Consider the following 27,355-nt stretch of genomic DNA (forward strand, 5'->3'; position numbering starts at 1 on the left):
TGACATAGAAGGCAGCTGGGAATTCCTGCAAGACAGCTTGCTGAGTGCCACAGACCAAATCTGTGGCTGGTACAAAGTCCCTTCCAGACCTAGTGTAACATGGTGGAACAATACTGTAGACAGGGCCATTAGAGCAAAGAAACAGACTTGGAATGCCTGGAAGAGTGGGGGTAGCAGGAGAATGTATCAGATAGCCAAAAGGGAAGCTAAGAGACAAGTATATATAGCCAAGGAAATAGCAGAAAAGAAGTTTGCCAATGTTCAGTGACATGAGGACCAAAGAACTGAGGTATTTCAGATTGCAAGACAGTGTGTGAAAGAAAACCACGATGTCATAGGAAAGAAATGTGTCCGAATGGATGATAGTACCCTTGTATTTAGTGATTCTGCTAAGAAAGAGGCTTGGAGAAGCCATTATTAAAAAGACTGCTGAATGTGGAGAATGAATGGGAGGAGGGAGCTCCTACCTCTGCTAAGGGCCGCTCACTCAGGGTGAAAGGCAGACTGTATGATGCATGTGTGCAAACTGCCGTGCTACATGGCAGTGAAACATGGGCCATGAATGCTGAGGACATGCGCAGGCTTGAAAGAAATGAAGCTAGCATGATATGCTGGATGTGTAATGTCAATGTGCATACACGACAGTGTAAGCACCCTGAAAGAAAAGTTGGACATAAGAAGCATCAAATGTGGTGTGCAAGAGAGGCAACTGCACTGGTATGGCCATGTGTTACCTATTAATGAAGACAGCTGTGTGAGGAAGTGCTACTCCCTAACTGTAGAAGGAACCTGTGGAAGAGGTAGACCCAGGAAGACATGGGATGATGTGGTGAAGCATGAACTTCGAGCACTGGGCCTCACAGAGGCAATGACAGGAGACCAGGACCTTTGGAGATATGCTGTGATTGAGAAGAGAAGGCAACTAAAGTGAGATCACAGCCACACATGTCCAGCCCTGATGCATAAGGTGATATGATATGCTTCAGAAAACCTGTTGAGTCAAGTAAAACCAATATCGTAGCTGGGGCCAGTGCTCCCTGACTGGCTCCAGTGCCGGTGGCACATATAGAGCACCATCCGAATGTGGTCAATGCTAGGCCTGCCTGACTGGTTCACGTGCTAGTGGCACATAAAAAGCATCAACTGAACATAGCCGAAATGCCAGTGCTGCTTGACTGGCTCCCGAGCCAGTGGCACATAAAAAGCACCATTCAAATGTGGTTGATGCCAGGTCTGCCTGACTGGCTCCTGTGCTGGTGGCACATAAAAAGTACCAACCGATCATAGCCGGTACCAGTACCCCTGACTGGCTCTTGTGCCAGTGGCATATAAAAAAAGTCCATCCAAATGTGATTGATGCTTGGCCTGCCAGACTGGCTCCTGTGCCAGTGGCATGTAAAAAGCACCCACTACACTTTTGGAGTGGTTGGAGTTAGGAAGGGCATCAAGCTGTAGAAATATTGCCAGATCAGATTGGAGTCTGGTGCAGCCACTGGCTCTCCAGACTTCAGTCAAACCATCCAACCCATGCCAACGTAGAAAATGGACATTAAATGATGATGATGATGTCTACAAGGTGCATGGTTTCTTGAGGTTGTCTGAATGTACACAAATGTGTTAATTGTAACATATTTTATTCAAGGCTGCTCTACTTAATTGACAAACCTTTGCACACATCGAATATACTATTTGCTATTCTTAGATATAAGGACTACTGTTCTTATAGGGCCATGAAAGAATTGGTTCTGTATTCATAGTTGATGAAGCATAATTATGCAGAAATGTATGCATCCTATGTTCTGATGATGTCATTCATAGCCCAATGTGTTTCCACACATTGTCTATGAGGGTTCTTGTCCTAAGATTATTTTCACAATGAAAGATCTTTTTTAGTAGTTTATATAATTGTAGATTTGTTTAAAAATTCCACATATGCTGTGCTAGTACCCAGTTAATCATTGCACACACACAACATTTTGTTTCCATTGTGTGTATTCTGTTTTATAATTATATTTTGTTTTCTTATTAGCTTCATCTGGTGAAAGGGCTGTCTTTGTGGATTCATTGCGATCCAAGATCTAATGTATTACTTTTCTGTTACCTAATGTATTTGTTTTGTTATCAATTAGATCACAGGTTTATTTATTAATTCTTGTCCAGTTTGGAAGTGAACAGAAACCTGTGACACTTATTTGAGTCACAGGTATGAAAATTAGAAATAGAAATCCTGGAATGAAAATTAGAAATAGTAAATACATGTTTGTGTGTGTGGTTCTGATTGTGTGAGTGTGTGTTTTCTAAATGCATATATGCAGCCCTATATAGGTATTTACATACATGTATGGGCATATACACATACCTGTGCCAACATGTATCTCCATGTATGCATATCGATACATGTATATGTTTGTGTGCATGTGTTTGTATAATGAATTGTACGCCTACTTATATGTGACCTGAATCTCATTACTACTATAATGCTTGCACACATCAATATTCATTTATAGATTGATAATAAAACATGATGATACCTTGATAAAAGCAAATAGCCAAAGGGAAGAAGTCTTACATACATGCCTGACTATATATGACAGATGAGGTGAAGAAGGAGGGACAAAGCATTGAAGTCAAACAAGTTTAGCTTTGCTGTAAAAATGATTGATTAAGTGAAGAACAGTTCTTTAACCTGGATACTATGATAAATTGCTGTGGTAGTGATGGTGAATGTAAAGATAAAGTTGTCTTGCTTGCTTAAAGGTGTTTGAATAGATAAAAAGCAGACTAAGAGGCCAATAAAGTCTGTGGGCTATTTAAACTTCATATTGGTCACCTTTTGAGATCTGCTAACTTCAGTAAAAAGAAGTCAATTGATGTAGTTATAGCTACATTGAAAGATCAAAAACAGCTTGTGAAATCTGTCTTCAAGGAAAGAATATGAAAGAAAAGAATACAGATGAAGGCAGTGAAAGTAATGATGTGACACCATTTAAACTTTTGTAACTATATTTCAAATAAATTGTTGTTTAGCTCTGGTCAGCTTTGATCAAGCTGATTTATGAGAGGCATGCCAGCTGTGACTATCCACTCTTTTTTCTCCCTGTTATAGTGCATCTAGAACTACATTATTGAAAATGTCCTTTCTTCCATCCTTCCTTTTAAGATGGTAGGTGTAATTCAGCTAGTTCTAGTAGGTCGAGCAACCACAGATGTCCATCATTAACTTCATTTCTAATGTGTAGACTGCCTTATGTTTCAAGTAATTTTTAATATAAAAAAATTTTTGGTGGTGTTTAGTAAAATATATATTTTATATATTTGTATATATTATGTTGATCAACAGATATCTTGCAATAAAATTGATGTTGTAATAAGATTTTAATACATTTTATTTTAGATATGAATACTTTAGTACAATTAGTAATATGTTTGTTTTAGAAAAGTCTTCACTCACCATATATGTCAAACATAAAGAAAAGTTATCAAGTCATTAAGAATAAAATGTCCGATTTTGAATTGAAAGTTTATTTTACTCTATCTCAACAAAAAGTAATGCAGTTAATCAAAGTATTCACCTAAATTATCAACACAGTTTTGCCATTTTATCAGTAGCTTATTTATGCTGGCAGTGAAGAATTCTGGAGAGCAAGAGGTGATGAAATCATGAAAGGCTGTTTTTGCATCTTCTTTGGATTTGAAGTTTTTTCCTTGCAAGCAGTTGTCTAATGCCTGGAAAACATGATAATCAGTTGGTGCAAGGTCTAGTGAATAAGGTGGATGACAGAGTACTTCTAAGTTCAATTATTGTAACTTCAGTGGCATTCTTTGTGCAACATGTGGTCAAGCATTGTCTTGCAAGAGAATTGGCCTGTCTTTATTGACCAATCCTGGTTGTTTAATTGCAAGTTCACTCATTTCATCCAATTGGTTGATGTATACATCTGCTGTAATTGACTTACCAGGTCTCATGAAGCTGTAGTCGATGACACCAGTGGTGGATCATCAAACAGACACCATTAGCATTTTTGTTGAATATTCTTTTTGGGATTATGTTTTGACACTTCATCTCTATTCAGCCACTGTGCAGAATGCTTGCTATTGTTGAAAATAATCCATTTTTCATCACATGTAACAATATGATACAAAAATGACTTGCTTTTATGCCGTGACAGCAAAGAACACCAAGTTTCAAGATGACGTGTCATTTGATGCTCGTTCATTTCGTGTGATACCCACTTGTTCAGCTTCTTTACTTTGCTGATTTGTTTCAGATGGTCTAATACAGTTGGAATTGAAACATCAAACCTTGTTGCTAACTTATGCATAGTTTGAAATGTATCTGTTTCCAATACAGTTTCCACCTCATCATTATCCACCTTGGTCTCAGGTCTAGCATGTGGTTAATTTTCAAGAGTAAAGTCTCCAGACTGGAACTTCTCAAACCGTTGACGTACAGTGTGCTCATTCGCCACATCTTCACCAAACACCTCATTGATGTTTCGAGCTGTCTGGGATGCACTGGTTCCTTGACAGAACTCATTCATAAACAGCACGAATTTTTAATCTGTCCATGGGTTCACAAGAAAACACAAAATAATCAGACACTATAAATTGCATTTCAAAAAGTGATGATGTAACTCTTCAACGTTGTAAAGCAAAGAATTGTTAGAATAAAACTGAGTTAATGACTATCGAACTTGGTGCATAAGAAATTTGGATATTTCATTCTTAATGACCTGATAATTGATAACTAACATACAAATTTCATGTTTGCAATATAGTGAAATGGAAATTTTTAATTTAATGAGATTATCTATGCAGTTATTATGCAAAATTTCTTTTCGGATGGAGGACAGAGGTCTCTTTGTTTAATTATGCAAATAAGCAAAGGCAACAGTTCCAATAAAATCACGAGTGAATTTTTTAGAAAATATAGAAGATGCATTATTGGAGTGGATTTAATGATACTTCCCCAAGGTGCTATGAAGTGGACTGAACCTGAGATCCTATAGCAAGCAAGCTTCTTACCATGCAGCTATGCCTGCACCTACTGCATATTAGGCACAAATTTGGTAAGGTCTCACATATGTAATATGAATTGAAAATTTTTAACTAAGATTATCCAGTTAAAGTTATAGTTGTTACCTCTTTCTTCAAACATTCCCCATCTCCCTCACACACTCTTGCCACTCCGTCCACTCACACTCATGGTTCCTCTATCCCAACTCACTACTACTCACCCAGACACCTCATCACTACTATTTTATTGCTTTCCAGCTTCACCAATCACAGCCACTCTCTCCTAGAATATGAGAATTCATTTAGCACCTCCACAGCAAGAAACCTGTTCAGCTCTGGCCCCTTTCCTCATACTTTCACCCTGCATCTTCTAGCATAAAGCTGCCCTACCTTAGGATTTGTAGTCTTGCAAGATGGTGACCTCACTAGTATTGGTGTGAAAAGACTCCTAGTACACATTGTAAAGTGGTTGGCATTAGAAAGGGTATCCATCCATAGAAACCATGCTAAAGCACAATGCTGTCTTTGGATACATTACATCCTGTCAAACCATCCAGCCCATGCCAGCATGAAAACTGGACATTGAATGATGATGATGTAGAGAATATGTAATGCTGCTATTTATTAAAATCAACAATATAACTGCCCAATAAGACTTATACAAGCTAATTGCTTTTACTAGTTATCTTAAAGACCAGATCCACTCTCATTCAGTATTTTCTATATTTTCCAAAACTTTCAAATGAAGTGATTTTATAGCAGCTATCAAAGCATCCAACCCATACTAGCATGGAAGATATTAAACGATGATGATGATGCATGTGTGTGTGTGTGTATTATCTGTGTGTGTTTGTGTACATGTGTGTTCTTGTATTTAAATTTTCAGATAATTGGTAATCAAATATATAACTTTTAAAAGGGAAAAATGAAGGTATTTTTGTGTTGCGAAGGTTACTACGAAGGTTCCTTTTAAATATTAGCCGTCACTTTTCCCACATTTTACCAACATATCTCAGTCTTAATTTTCTATACTTCTGATTGGTGCTACACAATACTATCACCAATAATAGGTGTGTCTGTTTCTGGATTAGTCTCGTATGTTGAAAGAAATGACATAGAACTATCATATGGAGTGTAGTCATATATGAATGAGAGCTGACCATTAGTGAATTATTATTAGTTTTCAATATGTCTTTTGTAGTGAATATAATAGGTTAAAAAAATTAGAACAGGTTTAATGCCACATTATTAACTTCATAGAAAGTAGTTGTGAAGCTTGAATTGTTGATGAACAGCTTAAAAATAGAAAGACAGCAATCTTTCTTATTTGTAGTACCATTCTGTAAATGATGATGACAATAATAATTTCTTTCAATATTGGCACAAAGCTTGTAATTTTAAATTAAGATGGCTAGTTGATTATCTTGTTAATTAATTATCTTAATTAATCAACCCCTAAAAGGATGAAAGGCAAAGTTGACTTTGGCAGGATTTGAATTCAAGATGTAAAGAATCAGAACTAATGCTGCAAAGCATTTCTTCTGATGTGCTACCAATTCCGCCAGCTCACCACTTTAGTAATAATAATCCTTTCTACTATAGACATTGAAATTTTAGAAGAAGGGGCTACTCAATTACATCAACCCCCTATGTACCCCAGCTGGTATTTATTGATTCCAAGAAGATGGAGGACAAAGTTGGCCCCAGCAGAATTTGAATTCAGAACATAAAGATGGATGAAATGCTGTTAAGTATTTTGTCCAGGATGCTAACGATTCTGCCGTCTCACAGCCTTAATAATAATAATAATAATCCTTTCTACTAAAGGTACAAGGCCCGAAATTGGGGGGAAGGGAACTAGTTGATTACATCGACCCCCAGTGTTTCACTGGTACTTAATTTATTGACCCTGAAAGAATAAAAGGCAAAGTTGACCTCAGCAGAATTTGAACTCAGAACATAGCTAAGCATTTTGTCCATTGTGCAAACAATTCTGCCAGCTTGCCACCTTAAATAACAACAAAAAATAATATTTGTTTCAAATTTTGGCACCAGGCCAGCAAGTTCAGGGAGGGGATAAGTCAATTACATTGATCCCTGTACTCAGCTGGCACTTATTTAATTGATCCCACAAGGATGGAAGGCAAAGTCAACCTCGGTGGAACTTGAGTTCAGAATGTAAGTATGGACAAAATGCTGCTAAGCATCTCTCCCAGCATGCCAACGATTCTGCCAGCTCACCACCTAATAATATAATAATGATAATGCTTCTAAATATTTACATAAGGTGAGTAATTTTAGTGGGTAAGTCAATTATAAAACGTCCCCACCACCACCACACCAGTTTGTACATATACACACAAAATGACTAGTGGTAGTGTAGGGAGTTCTGTTTCCTAATATTTTGATTTAATTTTGGAAAACTAAACTTTTACTCTTTTCAGAATTGGAAAACAAGTTTTTTATTTGTAGCTTTGATATCATTTTATATTAATTATAATTTTTATTATTGATATATTTCATATATATATATATATATATATATATATATATATATATATATATACTGACAAAATTCTATTAAATTGAATGTAACCTGGAAGACTATTTTTTTACTGTTTTTAGTGTAAAAAAAAACACTTTCAAATGATGTATACTATTGCATAATACAAAATTATATTATTAAATTAAAATAGTGTGTGTGCATGTGTGCATAACCAGATTGAGACCAAAACAAGTCTTTTTCATGCTACCCAAAACAAATGAACCATCTCCTCAGACATTCATACACACACACACACACACACACACACACACACACACAAATACATATTCACAAACTTCCTTTTCTTACCCATTTAATCTCTCAATATTGAGCCAATGAAGCATCCTCTATGTGGTCATTCAACATGCTAGAAACAACAGTTAAATCTCTTTGCATCTCACCCTATTATTTGAAACAAAAACAAAGGATGGACGGGTTAATTTGCTCATAGATATCCTGAAACTACCAGCTGAACATGGCTGGATATTATCTTTCATCATGGGTCTGCTTTTAAGGAGTCTGACCTGTGGCTAAACAACAACAGCAACAGTACCAATAACCTCTCTGTATTTTTCCAACATTCTTTCAATTCCATAACTGATATTTTTTGTATATTTTTGTTTCCATTCCCCTCACCCCCCTCTCTCTCTCTCTCATGTAACATTCTCTTTCTCACTAACAGACATGCATAGATTTTCTTTAATCTCAACTATTCTTTAGTATGTATACCAGTGACTCCCCAAACATTTTTTTTTTCCTCTGTTTCTTTTTGCTAGTGTTGCTTTTTCTTGCTTCTATTTCATGCTTCATTTTCATCTCCTGTATCACTTTATGGAACAGTCCTCCCCTCCTCTTTTTCTTTCTCTCCCTCCCTCTCACACACATTCCATTGATGTAATTTTTTTTTTAATTTTTAAAATGATTAATTAGTGTATTTTATTATTCTGTCCAGTAAATCTGAAAGCTATTAAATGAAGGGTTTAGTGTGGTTTATATAAAATATTTTATATTATATATTATCTTCCTTAATTAATATTAATAAAGATAGTGGAGTGGCAAAATCTGTAGACTAATTTGGCCAAAATACCTTATAATATTTATTTACTGAATTCAAATACCACCAAAGTTAACATAGCCTTACATCTCCCCATGGTCAATAAAATAAAGGACCAGTCAGTTATCTGAGTTGTTTCATTCAACTGTTCCCACCTCCAAATGCTTGGCTCAATGCCTAATAGAAATTATCATTCTCAATAAATGAATTATTATATAAATTCTTTTCTTTGACCACGAAATGTAGATTTGTTTTCCAGAATTATTTCAGTGTTTCCTTATTGATATAAATCCTCTATTTAGTAAAGCTTCTATTTGCTATGAATTATTAATGGCTCATAAAATTTTCCTATTCAAGTAGAAATAATAACATCGCAAAATATCTGCTATGGCAGATCTACACATTTAAAAGAATGTCAGTGATAATTTTAAAGTGTTTGTGTGTATACATATGTGTGCATGTGTGTGTGTGTGTGTATATATATATATATATATATATATATATATATATATATATATATATATATATATATATATGAGAGAGAGAGAGATTTATAGACTTACATACCCTTACATTCACACACGCACATACGTTTTGTGTGTATGTGTGTGTAATAGGCTTGTAGGGGTTTAAAAAAGGAAAACAAGATCCATAACTCAGCAGCTGACTAATGAGTTAATTTTTTTTTTCATTTGTGAATAAGACAGTTCTTTACCAATTATATATAAAGATTCACGTAAACAACTATATAGAAATGGTAAATGTTGTTCAGTACATTAACAACTTTGTGCTGTTGGATATTGAGAATATTTTATCAGCTTACCATATACTCTTTAGAAATTTCCTGTTACTGTATCCCTCTCACTTTCTCTCCCTCTCTCTCTTGCTTTCTCTTTCTCTTACTTTCTTAGACTCTTTATTTTTGTCTTTTACATATATTTCTTTCTTATATATTGTGTGTGAGAATATGTAGATATGACTATATGCATGTATGTATGTGAGTTCTGGTTTTATTTCTCTCAAACTGAGAAAGGCTCTTTCATTGGAATTTAGATGGCATCAACTAAGTAGTCCAGTATATATATATATATATGACTATGTTGCCAGTAACATTCTCAGAAGATACTAGTTGGTGTCCATGACTGAGATACTCCTTAGTGAACTGAGCTGTCATGTGTAGAGGTAAAACTACTGTTTAGGTCCAGATCAGCTCTGATTGTTCAGATGAGTAGTCAAAGGCATTACAACTCTAACCATCTTCATCATCATCGTTTAACGTCTGTTTTCCAAGCTGGCATGGATTGGATGATTTGACTGAGGACTAGAAAGCCATGAGGCTGCACCAGGTTTCAATCTGATCTGGCAATGTTTCTACAGTTAGATGTCCTTCCTAATGCCAACCACTCCAAGAGTGTAGTGGGTGCTATCCTGATATTTTTTTCTCTAGGAACTACATTGCCCAATGTAGCCTTTCATTTTTAAGAAGACAGTGTTTTGGCTGCAATTTCCAATAGGTCAAGTGATTTAATAGACTCTTTTATTGTGTGAACCAAACACAACTTGTTGAACTGCCATGTGTTGTGATAAAGCAGCTTGATGACTATGGTGCATAGTGAATGCAGCTGAGTGAACTGCATGCATGGAGATTAAAGGTAGCTGGGCAAGCCACAGCACATGGAGAGTGAGGGTAGCTGGGTAAGCTGCAGTATGTGGAGAGCAACAGCAGTTGGACAAGCTGCGGTGCATGGAGAGCAAGGTCAGCTGGACAAGCCATGGCGCGGGGTGAGTGAGGGCAGCTGGGTGAGCTGCAGTGTGTGGGGAGTAAGAGCAGCTGGGCGAGCTGCAGTGTGTGGAGAGTGAGGGCAGCTGGGTGAGCTATGGCACATGGAGAATGAGGGCAGCTGAACGTGGAGAGTGAGGGCAGCTGGGCAAGCTGCAGCACGGGGAGAGTGAGGGCAGCTGGGTGAGCTGTGGCATGTGGAGAGTGAGGACAGCTGGGCAAGTCACAGTATATGGAAGCAGCTGATGTTCAGTTTCAACATGTGTTCTTAGAAAAAACAAGCAAAAAGGGAATCCCACTAGTGTGAAATTCCAGTAAGAAGGTTGTGGGCAAAGTGCTTTATATGAAGCCTTATGAGACACAGTCAGTGACATAATCGGTTGGTTAGGTAGGTTTTGTGACTGGAGAAGGTAGGTAGTTAGCTTGTTCAGAGGAACAAAAGCTATTGTCAAAGTGAAAGTAGTGGCAAAGAGTGGAAGCTAAATATTGGATTGAAGTTTATTGGAGAGTAAATATTTATCAGTCAAATTGCCTTGCTTTGTGTACTATGTAGGATGATTTTGTGTGTGTTTGTGGGTAGCAGCAATATTGTGTAAGGCATGTGAGCAATCAAGTAATATGGGCCTTACATGAGAGGATTAGGATTGAAAATAAAACTTAATTCCTGTGGTCTAGTTTGAGAGTTACATGACTGAACCTTGGGGCACACCAGAGATGAAGAGTGTACACACTTTAATAGAGTAGTAATATAGCAGGAAATTTCTGTTCCTAGAAATGAGAGATGGATAAATCCCACACTATTTTACAAACCTCAGTTAAGCTTACTGGAAATATCCACTCCACCTCCCAATGTACATTACTATTGGCTTGTTTATTGGTTGGTTGACTGACAATGTTTAAAGGTGCTTGTCTGCAAATATATTTAGTTTAACAATTTATCCAAATATCCAAAATTGAAGAGCTACTCATTAAAAAGTATAAGCAAATTGGATGCAGAAAAAAATCCCATTAAAAATGATGATGATAATAATGCAGATGATGATAATAAAGAAAACTGTGTGTGGCCAGGAGAGGGGGTAATGTATGTTCAATCCTTTTATGATGCTTTTGTTGTCTATTATCTCTTCCATCTGAGAAGATATCTCTAATACTGAACAATTACTGGCAATTAATTGGTTTTACCAAACATATACATCATTGTGTTATTCTGATTTATTGCACACACACACGCACACTTTCAATTTAAGCATGTATTGATTAGTCTAAATGTTTGTGTATTAACACCTTTACTATATTCATACAGTATACATTTACTGTATGTTAGTATGCGTGTAGTAAACTAAAACTGACATAGAATACTTGTCAAATATGTTATACATTTATTTATTAATTGCTAATCATCTGTCTCTGCTTTTTTTTTTAATTTAAGGCAATTTGTATGTTGATAATATCAATATTTTAATTATGCTCAGCTGTTTATTGTATAATTTCTAACATTTCACTTCAATAGCAAAAAGTCAAACAACCAAAGACAAAATTAATGATATAGTAGTGTATAGGTTTTGTACATTGTTAGAACCTGAGATATATATTCAGGAACAATAACTGTAGAATTTTGGAAATGATTAATACTGATTGGAATTGAAGCATTTGATATCTTCTTTTGCAATTTCTGATGATTTCTTATGGTAACCTAATACATAACATTGCTAAAACAGCATCACAAAGGTTAGGACTCCACTTCAGAGCCATGAAATACTTCAAACACAATTAGTTTCTGACTTTCAATAAGACTCAGGAAAGACTCCTGACTGGAGTATTGCTCACATTTATGGGATAATATTGCTGCTATGTATATAGAAATCATTGACTTCATCCAGTAGTTTCCCTCACTAACACACTTTGGCCACCAGTGCACAAACATAGTTTCCTTTCTCTGCTTCTTTTATTACTACCACAATCACCTCCACTTCTCTGAAGTATTTATCAGCATACCCCCTGTTACAAAGTCTGACTTTTGCATACATATATACTTTATGCATTGCACTTATATATTTACATAATCCACTTCCTTGGTTACTCTTCTGTGTTGTAGCCACTATGGTTTCCAGTGATGATTGTATTATATAATGATTAATGTGCTATTATATATTGTGCAGTAACTGCTGCTATCTGCAGTAAATTCTCTACTGTGCAGTGGCTAATATACTTTTCAGGTACCTACAGTGATAGATGCAGTAACCACTGTACTCTATCCTGCTCTAATAAACTGGAAAATTAGTCAAGAATTTTGCAGTTCCTATCCTGGCTTTAGGATTGCATTGTGACTATATACAAAAGACTTTGAGTCTCCCTAGCTCTAAATAGGTATTTCAGGTTGGTGTAATTCACTATTGTAAGCAGTGGCAGCACTATCAAAATGATAAGTATTTTATTATTCTACTATCCTAAATTCTAGTCTTGTAGTCATGTTGAAAGGATTGAGGAAACTACACCTTTGAGCTTCTACACAAAGACTGGCTTCTGTGTTGACCCTTCAGTGTCAACACTACAAGACCAATTGTCAAACCTGATGTACAGTTCTAAGAGACCAGTTATATTTTGTTTGCTCAGTTGCATTAAGTAATTAGATTTTATTGTAATCATTTGCCAGTGACATGTAAAAAAACACCCAGTACACTCTAAAGTGGTTGGCATTAGGAAGGGCATCCAGCTGTAGAAACCATACTAAAATGGATGACTGGAGCCTAGTGCTGCTCTCTGGCTTACCAGTTCCAGTCAAACCATCAAAACCATGTCAGCATGGAAAACACATTGAATGATGATGATTTGACAAAATTAAAACCGCTTTAATTGTTGTTGTTTAACTTCTGAGCAAATTCTATAATAAAGTGTTCCAGCTACAAACCATACATCTATTTTACATGTATAATGTATCCAGGACTGCATTATCCATGGTATGATTTGAGGAAAGTTTGGTTGCTATTTCTAGCAGGTTGACTAACTATAGTTGTTTAAGATAGAAACTGAATGAAGCTAATGAAAGGGCTTTTATGTAACTGTTCTGTCTGCTTGAAATAGCAACCAATTCTTAAAATCATGTTCTACCAGCTTAAAAGATTATATTAGATAATGTTGCCTTATATACACAATGTTTGTACTAAAATATGGGATGGTCATAGCTGGAATGCCTTTGATCATAGTCCTGCTTGATCAGTTCTATCTTGAGACTAAAGAACAACAACCACTACAGAAGCTGTCTTATGTCTTTAGTATTCAATGTATCTTGTGGCTTTGGTTGGTTTATTTTAAACTGTTATATTAATAAATTGTTTTCTTTTCTTCTAGTTCTTTGGGTTTATAATTTCCTGCATCACAATCTACATGTACACAGAAGAAGATGAGAGCTGTAAGTACATAACAACTACTAGCACTTACACTCGCCCTAAAGACCGTGACAGCGGTGCCAAGTATCAGCCTGTACAGCTCCGGGACAGCTGGGCACTCCCCACCTATGTGTCCTACACGGAGAGCCTGGATTGGTCCTCCTCTGCTCAGTCGTCATCAGTTTGACTGCTACCTGCTCACCTGTGGCTCTTTTTCCGTCCAACCACCACCCTGACTTCTCTTACTACTACTACTACTACCTTAGATTGCGGCTTGCCATCCCTGCAGCCTCAGGTGCGTGACATTTCACTGCAGCATTAGTCTTCCTAGACCCAATTCTTAATGGTCACAACATAACCAGTTGGTTGTGTTAATGTTGTACACCAGTCATTTAAATATTGTACACTCTTTTATTTTTTATGCCCACCCCAATAGCATTGGTCATTAGATTTTTCTTATGACAATGCTATCTAACCTTTGGATTAACTTGCTAGGTCTCCCATTAGACTATCCTTATTCCAGGGTTTTTCTCTAAGTAGGGTTCTTTTTTTTTCATTTGCACACTTAAAATTTTATTTACTTATCCCCCTTTTTTTAATTTTAAAAAGATTCTTTTTGGCTTTTTCACTAAAATATGCTTAATCTATAATATCTTCATGACTATATCATCTCAAAATTGTATCTTAAGTTTATTTCCTCAAAGATGATAGTAAAATTACATTTTTTCAAAAGGTAGCTATCCTTAAGAAAAACTATACCTCCTTACATTTAAGTACATTTTATAGAAACGAAGGGATACTCAAGGTATTTGTAAGGTTTTAATATTCGAGTAAGACTTTAAGTTATTTAAAGTATTTTTCATTTACTTCTTCAAGTAAATATGTTTGGTTTGTGGTTTTGGAAGACTGGTCTATAAATAATGTCATAAAATAGCCCTGCAGGTTACAAAAAAAAAAGAGAAAAAGGTTTTAACCTTTACTCATGTTGTGGTAGCACTTGTATGCTGTTGGCTCTTAATCTATTGTTGCTAATAATAGAAACCCAAATGACAATGACAAAGAGCAAGCAATTTCTCTCTTTCTCTCTCTCTCTCTCTCTCTCTCTCTCTCTTTCTCCCTATTTCTCTCACTCAATTTAAAGCATTTTTGTTATTGTTGTAGATTTTGGCAGGGTTATATTTTTAGTATTAATATTTAGATATTTAAAAAATTGTCACATTAATGACTCATGTCTAATTTTGTTCAATGTTTTCTCCAAAAATTACTCCATCATCTGTCAAGTAGTACCTTCTTAGTCAATGGAATGTCATTATTAGTTCAGCCCTTCAGATAAGCCAGCATAATAACAAAATCTCAGTAACTATTATTATTTTCATTACAATAGCACATTAGGGAAATAACATGTATTGAATAGAAAAAAGAATGAACCCTTCCTTACTTTCTCCTTCCCCATCAGGCCATTTTATTCCTTTATTTTAATTCTTTTATTATTGCCTTGCCAAAGAAATTTTTGAAGCAGATATATTATTTATAAAGAAATGAATTAATGAAGCATCAGATGTGTTATCCCTTACCCCTTAGTGCAAAATACAAAGACATCAAGCCCAGATAGACTTACAAATTTTAATATAATTGTTATCATTTAAGCATCTCTACCATTACATATAATCTCTGATTCCTTGACAGCTAAAGTGGTATTTTTCATTAAATTCTGCATATGCTTATTCATACTAATCATAAAATTAGGTCAATGAAATTGGCAGAAGTGACTAGATCACCACACTAAATTCCTTATACTATTTAATTTCTTCAATTTACATTCAGATATGTTTAGTCCTAGGCAAGCCCTGAACATGCAACCCCTGTGATCGAAAGCATTCCAATCATAATTCCAATCTTGCTTTCAGATAGTATTTGTACTATATTATCTACTGTATACTTTAAGTTAGCAGGGTGTGACTTGAGGGAGGTTCAACTGCTATTTCTTTCTGCCTAGTACCTCCATATAGTGGCTCCTTTGTTTGCCTTGCCTATATTCTTAGTTTTAAATCCTACTAAAAGTAACTTTGACTTTTATCCTCCCTAGATTTATTTAAAAAGTGATAGTAATATCCTGCTTTAAATCAATTGCCTATACATTTCCCCTGCAAAAGATTATACTTGGGCCTAGTCAAAAACATAACTTTTAATTTTAAAACATTTTTTAGTCTCTCCACCCTGTCAGCTTTTCTACTTTCTAATTTTCCCTTAGAGACGCTAAGCTGAGTTCGTCAAGTTAATGGGTCAACAGTCTATTATTTTACCTTTACCACACTATGTCCCTAGAAAATATTTTTAACTCTCAATGGCCTAGACTAATTCATTATCAATAGGTGCCATGGGAACATAAGATACACATCTCGGTGATGGAGTTTGTAGGTTTTGTTACTTTGTGCTAAGTCCAATTCCTTGTGGATTACTAAAGATATGATAGATATTTCTCTTGAAGTCAACTGGGTTAATCACTCACTGTTAGTGTTTCTGATTGTCTGTATAACACACAGCAGATAAATGAAATATCAGATTGACTGACTCACAATATTAGCAACATTGTTTCTAAAAGTAAAAGGAAGATATTAGAGTAATATCCTAAACTTTGATTGAGATTTTATCAATTACATTCAAAGTATGTTATAACGATAAATATTTTAAAATGTTTTGGACTATTAACATCATATTTCATAGCTTTAGTTCTCAATATAGCTTTGTTTCAATTAGTCCTATCTTTGTGTCATAAGATCATTACTGATTAGTTAATCAGTAATTATATTTAAAATCATTGTTCACAAATGTGCAAATTTTTGTTATATAGCCCATGCCAGCAAGGAAAACAGATGTTAAACGATGATGAGATATATATTGTACCAAACAGTAACCTTTAAATTAAACATGATAGAATTTTTTAGAAATTAAATAAGTCATATGTGTCATCCACCCACATTAAATTAATTAGTAAATTAATTTGTATTGGCATATTTAATGTTGAAAATATTAACAAAACCACTAAAACCGAATATGCGTGAAGGAAAGAAACATTAGTCAATGACTAACATTATTCTTGCACTTGCTAGAAAAATGAAAATTCTTCATGCATTAAATATGTTAAAACTAAATTATTTATTCTTTGAAATTTTGTTAAACATCCTATACATAGTAGAAAATTACAAATGGCCATTTTGGTAGGCTATAACCCTAACAGCCTGACAAAAACATAAATGGTAGTAGTTCATATCCTGTCATTGGTACTGCACTGTCCAGAACCAAGACACTTGATTCTTGTTGACCAGATCCACCTATATCCAAACATGCTGCAGGTTATGTAATTCACCATTGTAAGTATCAGCTGTACTATTCAATTAGTGAGTGGTTTACTGGCTTGAAAAACTTGAGATTTTTCCTGGTGAGGAAAGCCATCTGTAATAATTCAGTATCTCACACAAAGAAAAGTTCACCTCTTGTCTGCTTAACGCTACAAAAAAATGTAGTTATACTTCATCTCTATGGATCTTTGATTTCATAAAAATTAATATCTTGAAGATTCCAAGAGCACAAAAATAACCATTTCATAGTAAATTATGAAAATTTCTTCCTTCTATAAAGCTGCTTCTTGCATCTGTTGGTTATAAATCATCTTAGATTATATAGTAATTGTTTTCTAGTAACAGTATAGTAGATACTCTTTAGTGTAATCAATAACGTTGTCAACCAGCAAATTATAAGCATTCTTATATTGTCTAATGTACACTTGTTGATCTTACTTAAATCAAATGATGTTACTAATGACAAACATTTCAGAGACTACTGTAGAGCAGTATCTACCAACAAATTAAATCTTCAGCCTAGTGTTTTATTTCTAGTTGTAGCCATCAGAATCTTTGAGATGGTTGACACCTTTCATTTGCACTAGACTGGCAGAATTGGTAGTGACATTTTTTAATGACATTCCATTACAGTTTGATTTCAAGTTCTACCAAAGTTAGCTTTGCTTTCCATCCTTCTGTGATTGATAAAATATGAGGTTGTATCATAAAGTTTCCTGACTAGTTCTGTAGTATGCCAACAGATGGCAGCACACAGTTGAGTGCTCAGTGAGAGCTAGCAGTGACCTTCATGAGACAGTGTGCTGAGTGACATCACTGTGTTTACTTTGCAAGTTGTGAAATTTCTGTTTTTCTGATCGCGTGTATGCTGTAGTCTGCGATTTTGTCATGAAGGAACAAAGAGCCAACATGAAATTTTGCATTAAACTTGGGAAGTCTGCTACAGAGACATTGAGCATGCTTCAGCAAGTATATGGGGATGAGGCAATGGATCATATGCAATGTTTTGAGTGGTACAGTTGCTTCAAAAGAAGACAATGAGCAATCTAGAAGACCTGCCATGAGTGTCACCCCCAGAAATGTGGTATTGTGCATTGAGAATTCATCCCCCTGGGCCAGACCACCGATCAAGAGTTCTACTGTGACATTTTGAAGTATTTGAGGGAAGACATTTGGTGAAAGCAACCAGATCTGTGAATCTTGAAGAATTGGATTCTTCATGACAACAATGCACCCTGTCACCAAGCTCTCCTTACTTGTGAGTTTCTCACCAAAAACAAAATCGTATCACTTCCATACCCACCCTGTTTGTCAGATTTAGCATCTGCAGACTTCCATCTCTCCTCCAAGATGAAATACAGGTCAAAGGTTGCCATTTCATCACCATTGTTGATATCCAGAGTGAATTGCTGAAGGTCCTCGACTCATTTACTTCCAGGTTGGATTCCAAAAGTCGCAGGAACACTGGGACCAGTGTATTGCTGCACAAAGTGACTATTTCAAAAGCGATGATGCTAAAACTTAGGTAAATAAGTTATTTTTCATTAAACATAACTAGTCCTGGAACTTTTTGATACCACCCCATAAATTACCAGTCAAACTAAATCTGTCCACACATATTTCTGTCCTAGTGCCTATGTACAGAATTATTATTATTGAAGACATTGCACAGAGGTCTAATGGATTTCACAGCAATTTTAGAAAAAAATATAATTGAAGGAAACAAAATATTACCTGGAGTAATATTAAGAAGCCTTTGTGCCTCATACATTGTCCATGCTGGCATGGATTGGATGATTTAACTGGAGCTGGCAAGCTGGAAGGCTGCACCAGGCTCCAGTCTGATTCGGTATGGTTTCTGTGGTTGGATGTCCTTCCTAATACCAACCACTCCAAGAGTATAATGTATGAGTATAATAATGATAGTGATGATGGTTCAATTTTTGGTACAAGGCCAACAATTTCAGAGGAAGGGTAAGTTAATTACATTGCCTCTAGTGCTCAACTGGTACTTATTTTATCAGCCCTGAAAGGATGTGAGGCAAAGTCAGCCTTGGTAGAATTTGAACTCAGAACACAAAGCTAGAAGAAATGCCAATAAAGAGCTTAGAGTATACAGACAATGCTTAGGTGCACTACAGCTCATCACAAAATGCTAAAAAATGAGGAGGATAAATAGCAATATGTAAAGAAAGAAAGCAATGTTAGCCAAAAGTAATGCATAAGATAAAACAAAAGGCAGAAAAGTGATCAGCAAAAGAGTTATAAAGAAAAAGGTGCATAGGCACATCAGGAATAAAACTGGTGAATTTTGGCACACATGGAAGTTTTGAAAGAACAGCTAACAACAGCCATATATAGCTTTAAATGAGAGCTGGTAAGCAGCTAACAAAGGTCTTACACCTTCAACCTTTTTGATAATTTTAGAAATGTTGTCCAATACAGATCATTGTTGACAATAATGGCTTACTGATGCTCAACTGCAGACTCCATAAGGTTTGTGTAGTGGAAGGAGTTGGTAAATAATTCTGGGTTTTCCTTCACAAAATATATACTGGTACACTTGTTTACAACTAGCTTGAATTGCCACTTAGCAATTCATTACTGCATTGTTTCAAGGAAGACTGCAGGAAGATCTATAACATGGGATCCATTCTTTTTATCATGTGGTTTAGCTTAATGTCTGCAAATTTTAGCACAATAACATATTTCAAATTGGCATCTATCCTATTGGCTGGTCTGGCTGATGGGTGGTCTGTTTGGTTGCAATTAATAAACATATGCCTAATCTTACTGTGTAAATAGACCTTATCATCAAATCTCAGAGCTTTCTTTGCAAAATAAACAAAGGAACAGTTGAAATAGTTTCATTCATTTGGTTATTGCCAACTTATCAAGAGTGTCTACTTCATTCTACTCATTAAGATCATTAGACCAAATCATACTGCAGATTGCTGTGAAACTATGCAATTAATAAATAAAAATTACTTTGGCTAGTTTTAATACCTTTGAGTCCTTTGTTTGTTAACAGCTACTACTAGTGATTGCACTAGCTCCTTAAATGCTTACACTAATATATATATATATATATATATATATATATATATATATATATTATTTTTGCAAAGAAAAGTGACTTCATTAAATATGCTGACAAAGACAACTAAACTGAAACTTTAGAGTCACTGTCAACCTTACCCCTAAAATTATATATAATACTCAACTTAAAAGTATTGAATGAGCCTTTAATTAAACCACATACCCGCGCACACACACACACTTACACTATCTGTTCAGATTATCGATGGATAACTACTTAATATTTCAAAAAGTAATTTGATTTATATTGACAGGCATATGCTTTGAACTACAAAGGAATGCATGAAGTTCTAAACATAGGTTATATATCATATTCTACACTCTGCACTACACATGTACTATATATATATATATATAATGTATATGTATATATAATTTCCACTGTGATGTCTCACATTTTCACGCTCTTTTTCTTTCCTTTTATGTAAATATATATCTGGGTACATAACAAATAAATACTCACAGAAATACAGGTATAGATAAATAGTTATTGCTAATAGGTATCTGTAGGCAGATATAGAGAGTAAATTAGGTGTAGATAGTTTCATAGAAATAGATAAATTTCATTAACAGAGATAATATAGTGTATGTCTCAACTAAAAAGAGGGAAAAACAAAAACAAAGGCAAGTTGTTATATTATATATTATCTTCATGTTTTATATTGGAACTAACCTCATTCCATTAGTGCTCCATTATTGTTCTAAGATGTCTTAAGGTTGTTTTTTTGTAAGTTTAACAGTTATTGTTTTTTTATTATCAATTTTTTTCCTAAATAGTAATTACTAGTCATTGTATGTCAGAACATGAACAATCTATCATTTTCTCTTTCTTGCTTGCTTTTTTTTTTTTTTTTTTTTTTTACTCTTTGTTCCAAAAGTATCTTTCACTAGAATAATTACTATGGCAGCAGTTGACAATCCTTGCCATTCGTGACTAAGCAATCAGAATTCTGAATGAGATGAGAAATACAGAAGATAGACATTGTCAATTCAATCTTTTAAAGGACACAACTACAATTATTGTCAGATACTATGAACATAAGTTAGAGTTGGCACCATTCTAAAGGAATGCAAGGCAGTGGCAGAAGCAGTAATTAATCCAGAAAAGTTTTTGGGTTTGCAACTCAGCACCTGGAGAGGCAAGTTCTGCATTTTGATATATTGAAGAGACAGGTTGGTTAAGTTCCTTGGGTATAAGGTTTGTTCAAACCTCTGGATAGACAGCAAAAAGAGTGACCTTCAAGGTTGATAAAAATAAAGACCCAGACAAGTACTGGATCTAATGTAATCAACTTTCCCCCTCCTCTCAAAATTTCTGGTCTTGTACCAAAATTAGAAAGCATTATTATTATTGTTATTAAAGCAGTAGATGACTAAATCACTTGAGCACTGGACAGAATATAAAGTATTATGTCTGATTATGTTCTGAGTTCAAATCCTATTAGATTCAGTTTTGCTGTTCATTTTTCTAGAATTGATGAATACCAGTTGAGTGCACAGTAGATCTAGTCTAACTTTGTTGTCATGGGCAACAATTGGAAATTATTAGAATTACTACTGTTGTTATTGTAGCAGAACATCAGCAGTACTAGTTATTACTAATGCTGTTATTGAGTATACCATCATGAATAGAAGTTATTATTAATGTTGTTATTGAGTGGAGCATCAGCTGTACTAGTAACTAGTAATGTTGTTATTGAGTTGTGCATCAGCTGACTAGTTACTACTAATGTTATCAAGTGGAGTATGTGTTACTATTAATATTGTTACTGAATGAACCATCAATGGTGGAAGTTATTGCTAATGTTAATCAGTTGAAGCATCAATTGTAGAAGTCACAAATTAATTTTCTTACTGTGTTTAGTCTCCTCTGAATGTAGCATCATATTTTTCTTCATTCATAAATCTGAGGCCTTATGGTAAGGTGGAAGACAAAATGCTTAACAGTATTTAAAGCCTTCTTCTATAATCTAAGTTCAAATACTACTAGGATCACCTTCACCTATCATCCTGCCAAATCAATGACTTATCATTCAAGTGCTGGATTGATTCAGTTGATTTTTCAGCAAATTTCTGGTCTTGTACCAATGAAAGGAATTAAGGCAGTGAGCTGGCAGAATCATTAGTGTTGGACAAAATGCTTAGCAACATTTCTTCCAGCTTTACATTCTGAGTTCAAATTCCACTGAAGTCAACTTAGCCTTTTCTGTATCATTAAGCTCATTTTGCAACCATGTGGTTCCATATTTGATCCCATTCTGCTGTACCTTGGACAAGTGTCTTTTATTTTCCATTTTATTTCTTATAAATGATGATAAAATTCATTTTAAAGTGTTTCATTTTGCTTTGGCTTTAACATTGTTTTAATCTCTATGAAAAATATATTAAAATTCTTGCCAAAGTAAATATATAGTAGAAAATACATTGCTCAGCGGGACTGAGCCTGAAACTATGCAGTTGGGAAGTGAAATTCTTAACCATGCAGCCATGCTTGCACCTATACACATATGTATGAATGCCTATCTGTACATATGTAGGTGTATACATATATACATACATACATACAGAAAGTGAGACGAGAAAAATGTTCATTGGAAATAATAAATAGCGAATAAAACTTCCACATCACTAGGATTTGTGGATACTAGAAATGGTTTTGTAATATCAAGAGTCAATTCAATAAAAAAAGAAAACTGACCTATTTGAGAGTACCGTAAGAAGAAATATCAAGCATTTCAAGTATCATTATAGAGAACTCTGCTTGAAATATTTTTACTTTTTTCTAATTAATTTAAACTACTTATATTTTTTTTGCTTTTCATCAATTTCGGTCAGTTATTTGTTAAGTCAGCAATGTAGAATTATCTTGAAACAGTTCTCGAAATTGAATTGTAAGAAATCTCATCTCCATTTGTTTTGGTCATTTTGCTTGTATTGTGGTTGATGAAATATTTGTTCCCATAATTTGCTTTGTCTTTGACACAACTTAGCGCTATACTCAACATTTTTTCTTTGTCTTTTTTTATTCATCTTATAACCTCAATTGTTATTGGTAATCCAACCCCAGTTATCATTTGCTTCAATTTAACAATGTTGAAAAAGTTTGTTTTGCAAATTTCCTGTATGCAGCTATAGAAGGTTCGAATATCTTACATCGATATCTCTTGCTCATAGCAACAAGTTTTCATTGTTAGGAGATAAAATTTTCAGGAATAAGTGCCTCTAGCAGAGTCCACTCAAGCCAGGTCTCTGATGTAAGGATATCCTCCCTTTCTCCCTCCAGTCTCAGAGGCCCTGAAAAGTTATGGACACTGCCCTTTTCTCCTTCATTTTCTGATGAAGTCGTTCAAGAAAAGAAAAAAAAGAATTAGCTCTTTGTATAGTGATGGAGTATTAGATTGTCACTGATTAGTAATGAAACTGGCCACATATAGGTGATGACCTTCTGACATAAACATCATGTCTATCATATCAACCTATCCTCTGTTGATTATATCTTAGTTGAAGTTAATGATAGTCTATTTGATGAATCAAGGTATTGAAAAGCTTAATTCATGAATAACTTGCATTACCCTTTTGATACAAATGCACCTGAAACCACCCTTGGTTCTGTGAGAAAAAATTATTTGTTTTAAATTGTTTATATTTATATAAAAATCTTTTATTGCAATTTAATGTAAAAACCTTTTATGTTCCAAACACCAGCTTAATAATGAGAAAATTATCTTATTAAATCTCTCCAAATTCTTGATTATTTTCAAAATTAATTGAAAATCGTAAGCAGTGTATTTCATTAAAAATATGGTAATGAAAGGGTTAAAGCAGAGAACTGATTATGGTGATGAGTTTTCAACATCAAATGTCTTTTTTTTTGTAAGGGTTTTTTTTTATAGTTTAGAAATATTCTTTTAAATTTTTTTTCTAATTTTAAAATATTTTATCCCAAGTCTAGTAACACATAGACTACTCGGGACTTTGTAGCTAGTGAAACTGTGTTTCTAAATTATTCCCATCTTATTCTCTTTAACGTATTTAAAAGCTTGACACTATTATTAAAAGAACGGTGTCTCTAATAAAAACAATTTACGCAAAATATTTCTAGAGTTTTAAACAAAAGTCTCTTTACTGTGTTCGATTAGAATTCTCTGTAGAACATTGTAAGAAATGAGTGTCAAATTCAGCCAGTTCAGCTAAAGACTGAACTAAGTTTGATTATATCTAATATTCACAACATTAAATGTATTATGTATAATGTGTGAAGTGTTGTAATATTAAGATTGTGTACAAGTATAAATTGGTTTATGTTTGTAGATGTGTATCCTGGGAAGTACTAGATATAATTTAAAATATGACTAACAAATTTACTGTCTGCCTTTGTTTTATAATAACTTTTAGTAGTTAAAATTAAGTATCATAGATTGGAATAACAGTGGTAAATATTAAGTTGTTATTGTTTCTCCCTGGGTCAGCCTTTATTGGGAAGACCTCTGATTTAAGGCATTCAAACCATGGACATACTTTTTTGTATATCTACGACTGTTATCATTTATTCTTTTACTTGTTTCAATCATTTGACTGCGGCCGTGTTGGAGCACTGCCTTTAGTTGAGCAAATTGACTCCAGGACTTATTCTATCAGTCTCTTTTGTTGAACTGCTAAGTTATGTAAACACACCAACATTGGTTGTCAAGCGATGGTGAGGGGACAAACACAGACACACAAATATATACATATATATATATATATGATGGGCTTCTTTCAGCTTCCATCTACTAAAATCCACTCACAAGGCTTTGGTTGGCCCAAGGCTATAGTAGAAGACACTTGCCCAAGCTGCCACACAGTGGGACTGAACCCAGAACCATGTTGCAGGGAAACAAGCTTCTTACCATTCAATCATGCCTGCACCTATATATGTATCCATTCCATTTTTTTTCTTAAGGCTGTAGGATGTGATGTAAGGAAGATTTTGCTGTTATTTCTAACAAGTTAAACAACCATATAGAGACAAATTAATAGGCTCTCATCATCATCATCATCATCATCGTTTAACATCCGCTTTCCATGCTAGCATGGGTTGGACGGTTCAACTGGGGTCTGTGAAGCCAGAAGGCTGCATCAGGCCCAGTCTGATCTGGCAGTGTTTCTACAGCTGGATGCCCTTCCTAACGCCAACCACTCCGTGAGTGTAGTGGGTGCTTTTTACGTGCCACCTGTACAGGTGCCAGACGAGGCTGGCAAACGACCATGATCAGATGGTGCTTTTTACGTGCCACCGGCACGGAGGCCAGATGAGGCTGGCAATGGCCACGATCGGATGGTGCTTTTTACGTGCCACCGGCACGGAGGCTAGTCAGGGTGGCGCTGGCTATGGCCACATTTGGATGGTTCTCATATGTGCCACCAGCACTGGTATCACAGCTACAAATTCCATTGATATTGATCGATTACGTATATTAAAATTTGTGATTCATGTAGCCCTGTGTATCTATACTTTACAATTGTTGTTATCTAATGTGAACTTAGTGTTGTGATTTATAGAAGCAGGAAGCATGCAAAATTAAATTAGGAAGCTGATGACTAATTGACGAAATGGAATTTGTCAAGGAATTTTAGATTTTAGGATCTCAAAGCAACTTTGGATCCTTTCCAAAAATACTTCTGCCCATTTAAAAAAATTTTTGCTTTTAGTGCCCTTTGGGAAAGTATGAATGCTTCCACTTTTCATGTTTTTTCTTTGAAAATTTTAAGGTTTGCACCCACAAATTCACTTCTGACTAATTTACCAATAACTTGGAGGAGGAAGGTAGAGAGAAAGAGACGAGCTCCATTTAACAAACTTGCTCATGTCATGGTGGATTAAGATAGAAGACTTCACTGGTGACCCAACAATTCATTAGTTTATGATGCATTATTCTTCTTTGATTGAAAAATAACAAATTAGGTGAAATCCTGAAATTAATTTGCTTCCCTTTAGATCCCGAAGTAAAATTTTCACCCACTAGGTCATGTATAATCTTAAAGTTTGATTCTACTAGGTTTCATTTCTGGCCTTTTCCTTCACTCCCCAAGTCAGACAGCCACCTAAACAAGGACCATACATATTATTCAATGCTACTCATACTCCAAAAAAACTTTCTTTCAAAGGGAACTTATTTGTTCCATTCTCAGTGATTTGTTTAAGATTTTTAAGAATACTCTCTCTCTCCTTTTCTATCCCCTTCATAGTACTCTCTCACTCTTCCATTCTCTTATTTCTCCTTTTCTTTGCTCCATAATGTAGTCAAGGCTCTTGTCACTTCATTTTTCTGAATCACAGATCAGTTGCAGCATGGAATAACAGCTTCTATGGCCTTGACCAACAAACATCTGCAGTTGTCAACAACTGAAATGCTCTTATTATTGTTACTATGGTTGCACTCTTGCTTAAATAACAACAACAACAATAACACTTTCAAGTGATTATTTCAATAAATCATTACATTCTAACACTTTAACTTCCTACTAATTCATTTGGAGTTCACTTGTGAAGAAATTCCTGGATTTCGTTTTCTTATAAATTCTCTTGGTGATTAATACTTTGTTTGAACATATATTGTGTTGTTGCATTGCTTGTGATGTATATAAAACTATAAGATGCTAGTAGGTTTTCTTTAGTTGTCTTGTTTGCTACCCTGTTGCTTTTGATAGCTTCTGTATATAAATCAGTAATTAAAAAAAAAATTATTATTAAAAAAAAAAACAAATACAATTAGTTTCTTTTAGTATTTTTTCTCTGACTCAAGAATTATTCTTATATTTGACACACTGTAATTTTTTTATACATGTTATTCATAGTATTAAATTAACACAAGTGATTAGTTTCAGCCCAAACCTTTGAAAATATAATTAGAGAAATTTCCCTTGATTATGCTACTCTACTGTAAGAGAAAAATAGTAAGAGTTTAAAGGTCTTATTTATCTAGTTAATTATACACACACACACACACATTGTACAATGTGTTGTATATGGTTTTACAACAAATATTTAAGTCATAATGACAGAAGCCAACTTTTTTAAAATTCTGTTATAAAGGAAGTTAGTCTGTCATTAATTAAACAAAATTTTATATTAAG

General features: G+C 34.7%; 1 protein-coding gene across 3 annotated transcripts in view; it reads left to right on the top strand.

Moving 5' to 3' along the window:
• LOC115209218 (sodium/potassium-transporting ATPase subunit beta-1-interacting protein 2) overlaps positions 1 to 27,355 on the top strand; it is a 224,774-nt gene that overhangs the window by 155,611 nt on the left and 41,808 nt on the right. For all 3 annotated transcript variants that reach the window (XM_029777484.2, XM_029777482.2, XM_029777483.2), the window contains exon 5: positions 13,744 to 13,804. In XM_029777484.2, the coding sequence (XP_029633344.1) occupies positions 13,744 to 13,804 (61 nt within the window). The remainder of the gene's footprint in view (positions 1 to 13,743; positions 13,805 to 27,355) is intronic.

Source organism: Octopus sinensis, linkage group LG3, assembly GCF_006345805.1.
Source record: "Octopus sinensis linkage group LG3, ASM634580v1, whole genome shotgun sequence".
NCBI lineage: Eukaryota > Metazoa > Mollusca > Cephalopoda > Octopoda > Octopodidae > Octopus > Octopus sinensis.